Here is a 13,733-nt window from a genome sequence, read left to right as displayed (position 1 = left end):
TGGCGGCGGTGTTCCCCTTAGGTGAATGGGGTCACCGATTTCACTCACCGCTTACGCCCCTTACACCCTTACATTGTGTTTGACTAATAAACACATGTATAACGAAACACGGAATTAATGTGTTTATCATTTAAATATTTATGTTGGTGACGATATGCATTAATTTAGATTTTAGATTTTGTATTAGATTAGATTTTAGATTTGATTAAATATTATTAATAATAAGAATTTGTATTAATTTAGATTAAATATTATTATTTTTTAGTATTATTAATAATTTTAATCAATTAAATGAGAGAATGACAAGTGTCCCAAAACATGTTTCTTTTATTATATAATATAGATATTAAAATTTATAAACATATATAAAATGTATACACAAGTGTCTGAGAAAAGTGAAATCAACGATAAATGCTGGCTATTAGCAGAATAACTATATCCGTAATAACTATGTAGATAGTTTTACGTTGTTGATGTGATTGTAATGTAGACCTTTTTTTCTAATATTATCTCATGAATCTGATGAGACTTTTTTTTTCTACTATTTTTTCATGAATGTTTGATCCTTTTGTTTAAACTCATATCATCATTTCATGAATGTTTGATCCTTTTATTTAAACTCATCTCATCTTATATAATTAAACAAGAATTATTAATTAAACTCATCTCATCTTATATAATTAAACAATAATTATTTAAGTCAACATTTAGTCATCATACTTATTAATATGAAGATATAAAAAAGCTTACACAGTTACACATATAATATTTCTTATTTCGTTTAAAAAAGATAATATTTTTTAAGCGTAGACTTGAACATTGACTCCTTATTTTCCACAAACTTATTTTAGATTAAAAACATTATTTTCAAACCTCCAAAATAAATAACACAAATTGCCACTTCTTAAGTTTAACACTCCGGCCAGTGGCCACCATCTCCACCGTTAACCACCGTCATGACCACCATCACCCACCTCCCATTACTACTTTTCTTCACACTAACCCTCTCAATTCATGCTAAAATCCACCTCAACACAGGCGACCACCATGCCCTCTTAACAATTCTCAAACATTTAGGTGTCTTCGGCGACCTCCGGCCACCGGAAAACCCCTGTTCCATCACTGGAATATCATGCGAGCGAAGAACTTTAAATGGGTCCGACACCCTTCGAGTGACCAGAATTGTGTTCGAAACTCGACGGCTGACCGGATTTTTATCTCCGGCGATCGGGCAGTTATCCAAACTTAAAGAATTGTCATTGAATGATAATTATTTAAATGATCGTATCCCGCCGGAACTTGGCAATTGCCGGAAAATTGAAATTATTAATTTTGGTAACAATAAATTTTCCGGCGAAGTTCCGGCGGAGGTATCTTATCTCCTCCGGCTCCGGATATTGGATCTTTCTTCCAATGAATTCACCGGAGAATTGGGTTTCTTAAAGCATTTTCCGAACCTTGAGAAACTCGCGCTCGAGAACAACATGTTCACCGGAAAAGTACCCGTTTCGTTACGTTTGTTTCGAAATCTCCGGTTGTTCAACATCTCCGGCAATAGTTTGTTGGAAGGCGAGTTGCCGGAGTTAAACCGGTTGGAGTCTCCGGTGATAGAGTCGAAGAAATCAAAGTACAAACGTGTCCCGAAACGTTATGTATTTGCCGAATCAACGAATCCGAATGGAAACAATGATTCGGGTCCGGGTAAAACCGAAGCTCCGGCTCCCGCACCGGTGGAAGCCCCGAGTAAAAAACATAAAAAGAGGAACAGAAAAAAGATCATGGGTTGGGTTCTAGGTTTTTTTGCCGGTTCATTTGCTGGAATTCTTTCCATAATAATTTTCTCCGTGTTGATAAAATTGTTTTTAATTGCGGTTAAATATGGAGGGAACCAATCGGGTCCCACCATTTTTAGCCCGTCAATTAAGGCGGAGGAACTTAAGTTCCTTGAGGATGACAACGAGGTTGCCGCACTTCAAGTCATTGGAAGAGGGGGGTGTGGACTCGTATACAAAACCGACATCCCAAATGAAAAGATCAAAACAATCGCGATTAAAATGATCATACAACCTCCAAAAGACGCGGGAGAGCTCACTGCAGAAGACACGAAAATGCTCAACAAAAAGATGCGTCAGATCCGATCAGAAATCCAAACCGTTGGTCAAATCCGCCATCGGAACCTCTTAGCCTTACTTGCCCACGTTTCAAGACCGACTTGTCATTACCTCGTATATGAATTCATGAAAAATGGAAGCTTACAAGACATTTTAGAACAAGTTAAATCTGGCACGCGAGAACTAGAGTGGCTTGTGAGACACAATATTGCAATTGGGGTCGCATCTGGGCTCGAGTATCTTCACATGAGCCACACTCCACGTATAGTCCATCGAGACTTAAAGCCCGCTAACATACTCCTTGATGATGACATGGAGGCCCGAATAGCAGATTTCGGGCTCGCCAAATCCATCCCCGGAGGTGACACGCACATGACAAGTTCCAATGTTGCGGGCACTTTAGGGTACATTGCACCCGAATATCATCAAACCCTGAAGTTTACCGATAAATGTGACATTTATAGTTTTGGTGTGTTACTAGGAGTATTGGTCATGGGAAAACTGCCGTCGGATGAGTTTTTTCAACACACGAGCGAAGTGAATCTAGTGAAATGGATGAGAAAGGTGATGACATCGGATAATCCGAAAGAAGCAATTGATCAAAGTCTTTTGGGAAACGGCTATGAGACGCAAATGCTTCTTGTTCTTAAGATTGCGTGTTTTTGTACACTAGATGATCCGAAAGAGAGACCTAATAGTAAAGATTGTAGATGCATGTTGGCTCAAATCGAGCATTGATAAATGTACAATAATTAAGCATGTTTGTAATTTGGTTCTATAAGTTGTGTACTACACTACTATGTGGGTATTTGGATAATGTGAGCGTTTCATTTTATGATTTTATCCATCGCAATTTGTATATAACAATAAAATAATAACTTAATAACTTTGAGGTGTTATTAATCTAATGTTAGATTCGAGGTTCTCAAATTTGGAGGTAAAAAAAACCACCTAAAGCTTGGTTGGTTGTTTAACATTTTATGTGGTTTTTTAACTTTTCTTTTAATAAAACATTAAAAGAACCTCTTAGTTATAGTCAAGTGAGAAGAGAATTTTATAATGACTTATCTAATAAGTAATAAATAGATTTGTATATGAATCAACTTTTTTGTCTATGAAACGACTATTTTTTTTTTTTTTTTTTTAATTTGTAGCCTTTGTGTTAACTTATTTACTATTGTTTTAGTTTTTTTTATATGAATATACACATAAAAAATGATTTCTACTAGACACATGTCTAGAATTCATTTATAGGGGGTACTTTTATTAATTAATGAGAATAACTAGATTACTGCCACAAGCCGCGCGTTGTGGCGGCGACGCCTTAGTTGTTTATAGCTGACAGCACGTTATGTGATGCGTTAACTATATGAAAACGTGTGTTTCGACGTATCCGATCTAACTCAGTGTAATCTATATAAGCATTGCGGTTACAGCGTACGACGATGACATTAATGTGTGGTGCCCGCGCGTGACATTATGCGTTTTTTACTTTGTAATGTCATTAAACATAGATAAAAAATAGAGTATGTCTCGATCATTGCGGTCGTAAAAGTAATTTAGACATTAACTTGGTTAGGCATAGATATAAAAAAGTATAATAATGTGTCCCACGTTACAGTATAAAGTCATAAAAGTAATTTAAATAAAATAAGGTGTCAAGTCATTAAGTTTAACAGGTTGATGGGTCAAAGTTGTCAATTACCAAAAGTTATAAGTGTGTAACTTACTTAAAGATGCGGGTTAATAGTGTTTCATGTCAAAAGTTTAAGGATGTGAAGTGAAAAAAACCAAAAGTTTTAATATGATTCTAGAGTTGAAATTGTCATTTGTCAAAAGTTTAGGGAAGTGAAAAAACCAGAAGTTTTAAAATGAATTAGAAGTTTAGGGTTAAATTGTCATTTGTCAAAAGTTCAGGGGTTAGAATGGTCGGTGGGAAACCCCACCGACCTTTTGTTTTAAGACTATATAAATAGGAATATAGGATTACTCATTATTTATATTTATATAAAATTAAAATTTTGGCATTTACCTTGACCAAAAAGTGGATATTTGTGCACCTTGAATGCCTTAACCAACACGCATAAAGTTTCTCACACGACAAGTAGTATCTTTCAAGACCCATTCTCCTATAACTCTCCACCACAAGAGGAGGCGACTTAGTCTTCTTTCTACAATATTAAAATAAATAATATTTATACGAAATAAACTTTGTATAAATGGAACTAGCTAGATCTTGACACTTCGAGTTTGAAAATTGATAAATGAGATGTGTTCAGTTTACCCATTTTAAATCGTCCCATACGTTTGTAGAATACAATTTAAGCTTCATACTTCGATAGTTTTGACGTTTTGTTTAATCTTATAACTCACACTCTAACGTATATTCAATTTTCACAAATCTACTAATTTTGATACTTTTGAAAGTATAAACAACTAAAAATCTTTAGTCACATATGGATTAAGCGGATTCTATTATCTTTTCAACCTGTATGGATCCATCAAAATGGAATCTTGATGAATATGATATAGTTTTCTGATAGAAGTAGTCTTCCTGTTTTTTTTTCACATGTTGTACTCATATTTTCTAAGTTTGTCCTATAGTGATAGCCGATTAGTGAAATACAGTAATATAGTACACGTCTTACTTCCAAACGTTTCCGATGCTCTAATCTAAAAAAAAACTACTTTATTTGATTGGAACATACTTGTAAAAAAAAACCATAAGATTTGAATACAAAAATAACTAAAAACTACTTTATTTGATTGGAACATACTTATTATACTAACGTTTTTAGAATTAAAATAGAGCAGAGCATACACATGGGGTGGTGGCGCAGTTGGCTAGCGCGTAGGTCTCATAGCAATCTGAGTGATCCTGAGGTCGAGAGTTCGAGCCTCTCTCACCCCATTTTTTAACATTTTAATTATAATAGTTTAATTATCTAATGATTATGAATAATAATATTGCATAAGTAAACCATCAGCCCCTATAGCTCAGTGGTAGAGCGCCAGTCTTGTAAACTGGAGGTCTGTAGTTCGATCCTGCATGGGGGCAGTTGTTTTTTAGTTTTGAATTGATTTTTATTTAAACACTTAATTTATTTTAAATTAATACATTCTTATTTCGATTATTCGTTCCATGATGAGGCAATTCACATCCGTGGGTATTGAAACCATATTATATGACAAATAAAATGATTAGTTATCTGTCTATAAGAGAATAGAAATAGAAATGAACACGGATCAAGTATGTGAAACCGATATTTTATGAATTCATGCAATAAAAATATCAAGTCGTTTGATTAGCATCCTAACTTTTCAACATCTAACATGGTAGCGTAAGACTTTTCAAAAAGGGTTTGCCATATTATTTACGACCAATGTGAGGTTTAAGTGGTGACCAAACATGGTTCAAAAGATAATGTTTTTGTAGGTTACATCATGATAAACCAACTACAATACCTGCTCAATTTATCCCAAAGAGTGGCCAAGACCAAGACTCATTGCTCTCATTTTGGTGTTTTTTCTTGAAAGTATATACCTTAACACATTATCAAAGCTAGAATGAGTACACAGAGAGATTCTATAACCAAACTGAAACTTTACAAACACGACACACTTTTCTAAATTGGCTCATAATACACAACTATGCAAAGTTCCATCACATATTCGGGTGATGCTTTGTGCAAATTTTTTGAATTTCAGTTCAATGGACATGGTTGTGTGACTTTTCTCTATATAGCTAGTCGTGCGGAGTGAGTATTAGCACTTGGAGGGGTATTCCTCCTATTTTTGTCTTTTTGGCTCGGGACCGTCTAGAAATTCATAAAACGGCTCCTTTAAACCGTCCTAAGAGGAAAGTCCTTCACGGAATCATAATGGTGGCTTGCTTGTGCATTTGGATGACTAATAATGACAAGCTTTTCTCAAACAAATCGGCGGAGGACTGGAAGTGGCCATGATCTTGGAAGACATCAAATCCCTCGGCTTTCTTTGGATTAAAAATTGTTCTCCTCTAAGGTCCCTTTCTTGGTTGGATTGGTGTAATTTGAGTTCTTAGTTTAAATTTTTGTTGTTGTTGCCCCTGGCGTCTTGCTATTGGGTTTTAATGAAATTCGTCATTAAGAAAAAAAAAAGGCTACTAAACATCAAACGTTGCCCCAGTTTAGCCACATGGAAGCAAGTTCCCATGTCTTAGAAGCATATAGTTCCCAATCAAGCTTATGAAAGTAAGTTCTCATAAGGCTATGTGGTGTGGTCGTGACCCAAATGACCACCACCACCCTCTACGTCAATGCCATGTCACCCTACCATCAACCTAATCCACCAACATATATGGTATGGACCATGACCCTCATTATCATCCACTATCCTCTCCACTAGTCAAAATCCCTAATTAATGGAAAGAGGGTCATGGTTGCCATGGATTAAACCATGCAAACAACCATGGTTTGAAAAGAGGGTTGTGTACCACGAGAATCATGTCCCACGTGGTAATCCATGATCCAATCCACCACCCCCATACCGCATAGCCTAATTGAGGATCAAACACATCTTATTCAATAACATGGAAACTAGTTATCAGACCCAAGAATCAGTCATCTTCTATTTAACCTTAGCATGCAAGCCTAAAATTTAGCATACATTAAACTAAGCACACAAGGTTTATAACTAGTATTCTACACAATAAACTAAGCACATAAACTTATTAATCAATTAAGGGGCTGTTTGGCTGAGCTTTTCAAAACAGCTTATTTGCTTTTCTGAAAAGCAAATAAATCAATAAGCTCTTTTGAAAAGCTTTAAAATGGAGCTTTTCAAAACAGCTTATTGACTTATTTGCTTTTCAGAAAGCAAATAAGCAAATAAGCTCTTTTGAAAAGCTTAGCCAAACAGCCCCTAAAACATAAAAATAAGTACTTGCATACAAATTAGATAACTTGGAGAAATTAAACCCACTTATCCTTAAATAGACACTAATTCTATGCACCCACCTTAGTAAGTTTAGCTCCCAAATTCAATTAACCCTGCCCAAAGTTGGTTGAATATCTAATAAGCTCAATTTCAACAAGTATGTTAATTTTGGCACTAAATACCTTTAATTGGATTTATGACAAATTCTACCGTTTTCATGATCAAACCAACTCTGATTTACCCAAAATCACCAGTGGTATCAATTCGTCATGGTTAGACACAACGAGTGGACTTGAGCTTAAATTGCGCAATTTCAACCCGACCTAATTCATTATTTTAAAACCATAAAACATGAGGTTACCTCGATCATTTGATTACGTTTGCACTTCCAAGTATTTGGATCTAAACCATGGATGGAGTTGATGACTCACTCGATTAAGCTTTTCCGTAGTTGTTGAAAGCATGAGAAGAATTCAAAAATTGTGAGGATAATGATTTCTGTAAAAGTGATGAAGAACAAGAGTTTGCTATAGTAGAACATGAAAGTATGTGATCAAGTGAGTACCTAATATATCTCCCCCATGTCAAGCAGGGCCAATCAACAAAGATATATATACTTATCATGTATTTTATTAAGAGAAACAAAAGGAAAACCATATGAAGTTACAATTAACATACTTAAAAGTTATATTTTTAATTGGTTGATGTAGTTATAATAGTATGACACTGTGAAACAATAATAACTATTTTTTCTTTTGTAGATTACTCTTAATAAATATATATCCCAATATTTTCATTTGGCAGCAATCTAAAATTCGTAAAAAGTTGTTCGTTGAAATAACATATTAGAAGTCTATAGCACATACTGAAATAAAATCTAAACTCAGAGCTGAAGAAACATATGGGGTGGTGGCGCAGTTGGCTAGCGCGTAGGTCTCATAGCAATCTGAGTTATCCTGAGGTCGAGAGTTCGAGCCTCTCTCACCCCATTTTTTATTTTTTCTTATGAAATGGTTATTTTATATTGAAGACGTTTTTTAATTCCAAGTTCATAAGAAAATCCAAAATCCAATCTGTTTGAAGTGTTAGAAGATGTAGATTTAAGTTTCAACCAACAGGATCCATTTGTTTTAAGTTTATATCTACATTCAAATAATCATATGAAATTCAAGTAAAAAAAGTTGGGCAAAAAACATACCTTTTTTTCCGGGTTGTTCGACGCCCGAACGGGCTGGACAGTTGCGGAGGCCAAAAGAGTGGCGACATTGGCTATATAGGGCTGAAATCGGGCCTTCCATAAGCTCCACATACCAACCAAGATGAACAATATCCCTCACTTGATCCTCCATACCCGGCTCCTTGTAGAATTGCAGCAGGTCTTTGATAGAAAAGGCGTATATCGACTTGATCCCACACCAGCAGCTCACTCTCTCCCACACGATAATAGCCGCACCACATGAACAAAAAAGGTGCTCAGCCATAAATCATTGTCAAAGTAACAATTACTTTTTGCCAAGGCATCCAACATAGCTCTCCATATCAAAATCTTACATTTTTTTGGGAACCACTTACACCATTTATGAATGAATACGTTACTGCAATCTTGGCCGCTAAACAAATTCTTCTTAACAATACTGACCGAGAAACCATTGTTGCCCCCACCCAACCAAAAAGAAAGTGAAAAAAGTGGGTGTTCATTTGAGTCAGACCAGACGGCTCATTGAGCCTGATGAGCCCAAGCCTGTTATCCTACCACTGTCAGGAGCCAAGGGTTGTCGCAGCTCTGTGAAGCCAGCCTAACGCAGTGCCCCTTAGTCTAGGGTGCATGTAGCCCAAGCCTTCGCTCAAGCCACATACACCAACTCTCAACTTGGAACGGGCAAGCCAGATTATGCAAACCAGACCCAACCGAAATGGACTGAGCCAATGTCCAACCCACTTTAGTACCCCCACTTCGGTTACAAGCAAGCGCTACCAAGCCCGGTGGCAATGATCCTGGAACATGTTAAGAAGAATGTGCATCAAACTCATGGTGATGCAAATAATGTTGTTATGCTCTTGATGACTTGTTTTTTATACATCATATAATTTCAATCCAAGAATGTAACCATTTTTGCTTCTCATTTTAAGTGACAAGTATCATATCTTCTTCAGGGCTAAAAACTCGAAAATTCCAATTGAATTGAATCACTTGAATGTGTCGAATTCTTTTTACCACCATAGTTTCTTACAGAAGTGACATATGCCATATATATATTTTTGATTCAAGTGAATCACACAATTACTTGGTTGATTCATCGTTTGTAAGTTTGTTTGCGAGCATGACTTAAAAATATTCGTTCGTTATATCGATATTTGTTTGGGTAAGATTTTACTAGTTGAGTAATTTACATTTTATTATAACAAGTTACTTATATATCAATGGATAATTATGCTGGATGTATCTGTTACATGGTATACCGTTGTATTAATGTTAGACTATTTAAGCTTTAATCTAAACGACAATAAAATAAACATGTCTAGAGGTAAAAGTTAGCTTTAACTATCATAGGCTGGCTGAACAAAAAAAGAGAATTAAATTTGTTACATGGTGTATTAAAGGGTTAATACAGACCATTGATCTAACCTGCGTTGTGGCGGGGACACGGTAAGAGTTTGATTGGTATTGCACACTATCACAAATGATAAAGAAAACAAAAAAGGTCGTAACATTAACCAAAATCGTATCAACATGTGTTCGGTTTGTTGTAGTTGTGACTCGGCTCTGACCATCGAAACGTAAAAACGCAAAAGTCAGCCGTAACTTAAATAAATCGTGATCAAACAATGGTATCAGCCGCGCGAAAAAAAAACTTCATCGAACTTACAATAAAAATAAACACGTTAATAATTTAAATAACGGGATGATGAGGTGAATACAAACTGTTGTTGTGGCTATTCTTAGTTCATGTACAATAAACTATCATTGGAATGCTTCTTTGTCATAGAAAGAGAGGCCTACGAGAGGGGACTTTTTAAAAGGGAAGCCTATATCTACCGACCCTACTTCACTTCCAACTAGTGCATTGCCTCTTTATTAATGAAATGGAATTGGTAATCGCACATATGAGACTTCTTGTTCCTTCTTGCTTAACGTAAGGCTTGCTGCTACCTTCCCTTCCTTCTCTGTCAGGGCGGGAAAAAGACCGGCTCTCTAGTTCTGTCATGGAAATATACATTACAATTTGGTTTATACAGCTACATATATATTTGTGTTTATAAATTGTGTCTGTTGGATAAAATACATGGGAAAAAATATGGAATAGCTTGGTGCTAGTGATGAAATACTTGGTCAATAAAGATGGAAAATCTACTAGTCAATGGTCATAATTGTTGAATAAAAGTGAAACGGGTAAAATATGGTGTAAATATAGTGCCTTAAAATGGAACACGTCAACAATGAGACGTCGCATTTAGTTGGTATCCGCTCGATTCACGGCGGGCTTTTAGTTGGTATCCGCTCGATTCGTTACAATGTTGGATCAGTTCTGTTTAAACATGATGGAAAACATGAAAACATACCTGTCACCGCAGACAGTGCAGTGGAGAATCCAGTGAGAGAAGACGACATGGAGTTCGACATCTTTGTCAAGGTGATCTGGTTCCTCCTTAGGGTGCTAACTGATGATGGTGACTGATTAAACCGAAAAGGGTATCGGCCGTAGGAGAGGGAGGCCGAACGTGATAATGTTATGCTTATGGGGTATCTCTAATTGTGTAACTGTCTAACCCCTTAACCTCCACATAAGTCTCCTTATATAAGCACCCAGGAGGAAACCTAATTAGTTAATAAGGGTAATATGGTCTATCAACAATTACCAACTAATTATTTAATAAGTTATTATATATTTTGATCTATATTATGTAAATGATTATAATGGCTATAGATTAAATATTAATACATAATATATTTAATCTTACATTCTCCCACTTAGCCGAGTAATCATTTACTATGAGTATTAGATAAGCCTGATCATGAGTTAACACTCATTTTAGCCTTAAACAAGTACTATAGCAGAGAAATACAGTCGTTAAATCATTATGCGACTCAGGACCCCCATTAATCATACTATAGCCTTAATTTAAAACCTAATCGTTATGATCAAAATACGCATTAGCCATTTGTTTGATTTGTAACTTTATTTGTCTATATGCCATTATACCGGTTGAACATATTCTAAGAGACATACAAAATCAAACTGAGGAAATTTCATTAACATAAAACATAAGCTAGTACAATATGCTAAACAAGGTCTTTACTAAATCCCATATTCCGAACATGTTCTTCGTAAACCTTAGGAGGGAGACCTTTAGTCATCGGATCCGCAAGCATATCTTTAGTACTAATATACTCGATACAAAGATTATTTTCCTCAACTCCTTCACGTACGAACAGATATTTTGTATCGAGATATAAACCAGCTCCAGTCGAACTGTTACTGTTCGAGAAACTAACGGCAGCTGAATTATCACAATAAAGCTTCAATGGTCTAGAAATGGAATTAACGATTTTGAGTCCAGTGATCAGATTTCTAAGCAACATTCCATGACAGGTTGCGTTATAAACAGCAATGTACTCTGCCATCATTGTGGAAGTTGTGGTCAACTGTTGTTTATGACTCTTCCATGAGATAGGGCCGCCTGCTAACATAAAGATATAGCCCGAAGTGGATTTCTTGTCATCTTTGCATTTGGCAAAGTCAGAATCAGAATAGCCCACCACTTCTAAATGATCACTTCTTCTATAAGTCAGTTTATAGTCTTTCGTCCCTTGCAGATATCGAAGTACCTTCTTAGCTGCTTTCCAGTGATCTAGGCCAGGATTAGTCTAATAACGGCCTAGCATTCCAGCAATATAAGCGATATCTGGGCGAGTACAGACTTGAGCATACATCAAGCTCCCGACTACTGACGCATAAGGTATCTGGCTCATTTGCTCCTTCTCAACCTCTGTTGTCGGACACTGGAATGAACCGAAAACATCTCGTTTAACTACTGGAGCGACGGAGGGTTTGCACTATTGCATGTTGTAACGTGTAAGGACACGATCTATGTAAGCCCTTTGGGACAATCCTAAGATCCCTTTGTGTTTATCTCGGTGAATTTCGATGCCAATGACGTAAGAAGCATCTCCGAGATCCTTCATGTCAAAGTTATGCGAGAATAACCGCTTCGACTCATGCAACATGTCTAAACTATTACTTGCCAATAGAATATCATCTACGTAAAGGACAAGTATAGTAAAGTTACTCCCACTCATCTTGAGGTAGGTGCATTGATCCACTTGATTCTTCATAAAACCTTGCTTCTTCATGACTTCATCAAACTTGAGGTACCACTGACGTGATGCTTGTTTTAACCCGTAAATGGATTTCTTCAACTTACAGACTAGATGCTCCTGACCTTCAGATTTAAAACCAACGGCTATACCTTTATAATTATGGACACATTGTCGGGTGTACGCCTACAACCGCGTGTCAAGGTCGTGGCCATTTCGTAAAATGCTGCCAAGGATATCCGGGACATGGTCATTAAGCTCCTAAAGGCGTAAAGCCAACAAAACCAAATTTTAAACGGGTCACATTGATAATACCCAACTACTAATGAGTTGGGGTCAATTGCCCGACCAAGCGGTATTTTAAATACCGTAACCCAAGCCCGTATAACGGAAAATAAGTTAAAAGTATTTACCTGAGCAAGTAATAACCTCAATCAAACAAATGCAAGTATCTTTTACTGGTCTCCTATTCTGGAACGAAGGTTTTGATCGATGTCGAAAGGTCGGTCAAAAACAAGTTTAAAATTTGGTCCTAAGTACCTTTACTAGCAAGGGTAAGTAGGGTCGTCTCCACAGGGAATATGTGGTTAGTGTTGATTGTAGAAACCTAGATTAACTAAAACTAAGAAAACCTATTGCTTTGATTGCGTTTTGAGATTTTTGGTTGAGAATAATTAAGAAAGTTATCAATTTTAAAGAAAAGTAACCCCCTCCGGATTTCCGGTTCAATGATTCACCCAAACCTGTTTAATTAGATAGATACCAAAAGGTCTTGTTAACGGTTTAGTTTGATTGATAATCAAAGACAAGTTTTTAATAATAACCTATGCAATTTAATTACCAAATCATAAGTGCCAAGAACCCACCCAATAACCAAACTACTCACGATGCAAGAAAACCGAATGCGAATGGTAAAAGATGAATAATTGCAACACTCACAATTCTTTTAAACAAAACTAAACCACAAGTATTCTTCAAGTTATGAAAAACAATCCAAAAAAACTAAATAAACAAGGTTTGAGTTTCACATACATGAACCATCCACCCGGAGGTGGTCACAAAAGAATCTAGCCACTCATAGTCATGATTTGATCTTCTTGGTTGTCTTGGATGTTTGATTGCATGAAAGATTGATGAAAATTGAGGTTGGGAACTCAAAAATTCGTCCTTGGGAAGTGGAAAACGGCTAGGGTTAGTCAATCCCTCGTTTTGGGGTTGAAGATATCTTAAAATAAAGTGAAATCCTGAATTTTCGCGTGACTATCTGCTGTCAGCGCAAGGTTGTGCCCCCCTGGCACAAGGTTGCGCCCATGACTGACTAGCATCTGTATTGCGCCCAAACTGACCCCAGGTTGCGCCAAACTGGTTTCTTCTTGCGCCAAGTACTG

At 36.4% G+C, this 13,733-nt stretch overlaps 1 protein-coding gene and 3 non-coding genes across 4 annotated transcripts; all 4 read left to right on the top strand.

Annotated features, from left to right (window-relative positions):
- Positions 1-871: 871 nt before the first annotated feature.
- LOC110935941 (leucine-rich repeat receptor-like serine/threonine/tyrosine-protein kinase SOBIR1) lies at positions 872-2,952 on the top strand. Its single transcript, XM_022178287.2, has one exon. The coding sequence runs from the start codon at positions 957-959 to the stop codon at positions 2,847-2,849; it is 1,893 nt and encodes a 630-aa protein (XP_022033979.1). The 5' UTR covers positions 872-956; the 3' UTR covers positions 2,850-2,952.
- Positions 2,953-4,936: 1,984 nt separating this feature from the next.
- TRNAM-CAU lies at positions 4,937-5,022 on the top strand. The gene is given in 2 exon segments: positions 4,937-4,974; positions 4,987-5,022. It is a non-coding gene; the product is annotated as a tRNA-Met (tRNA).
- A 75-nt stretch (positions 5,023-5,097) lies between these two features.
- Positions 5,098-5,169, top strand: TRNAT-UGU. The gene has a single exon. It is a non-coding gene; the product is annotated as a tRNA-Thr (tRNA).
- Positions 5,170-7,931: 2,762 nt separating this feature from the next.
- TRNAM-CAU lies at positions 7,932-8,017 on the top strand. Its single transcript is given in 2 exon segments — positions 7,932-7,969; positions 7,982-8,017. It is a non-coding gene; the product is annotated as a tRNA-Met (tRNA).
- The last annotated feature ends 5,716 nt before the right edge of the window (positions 8,018-13,733 follow it).

Source organism: Helianthus annuus, chromosome 4 (assembly GCF_002127325.2).
Source record: "Helianthus annuus cultivar XRQ/B chromosome 4, HanXRQr2.0-SUNRISE, whole genome shotgun sequence".
Lineage (NCBI taxonomy): Eukaryota > Viridiplantae > Streptophyta > Magnoliopsida > Asterales > Asteraceae > Helianthus > Helianthus annuus.
Note: the sequence above shows the minus strand (reverse complement) of the source record. Positions and strands in the feature narration are given on the sequence as shown.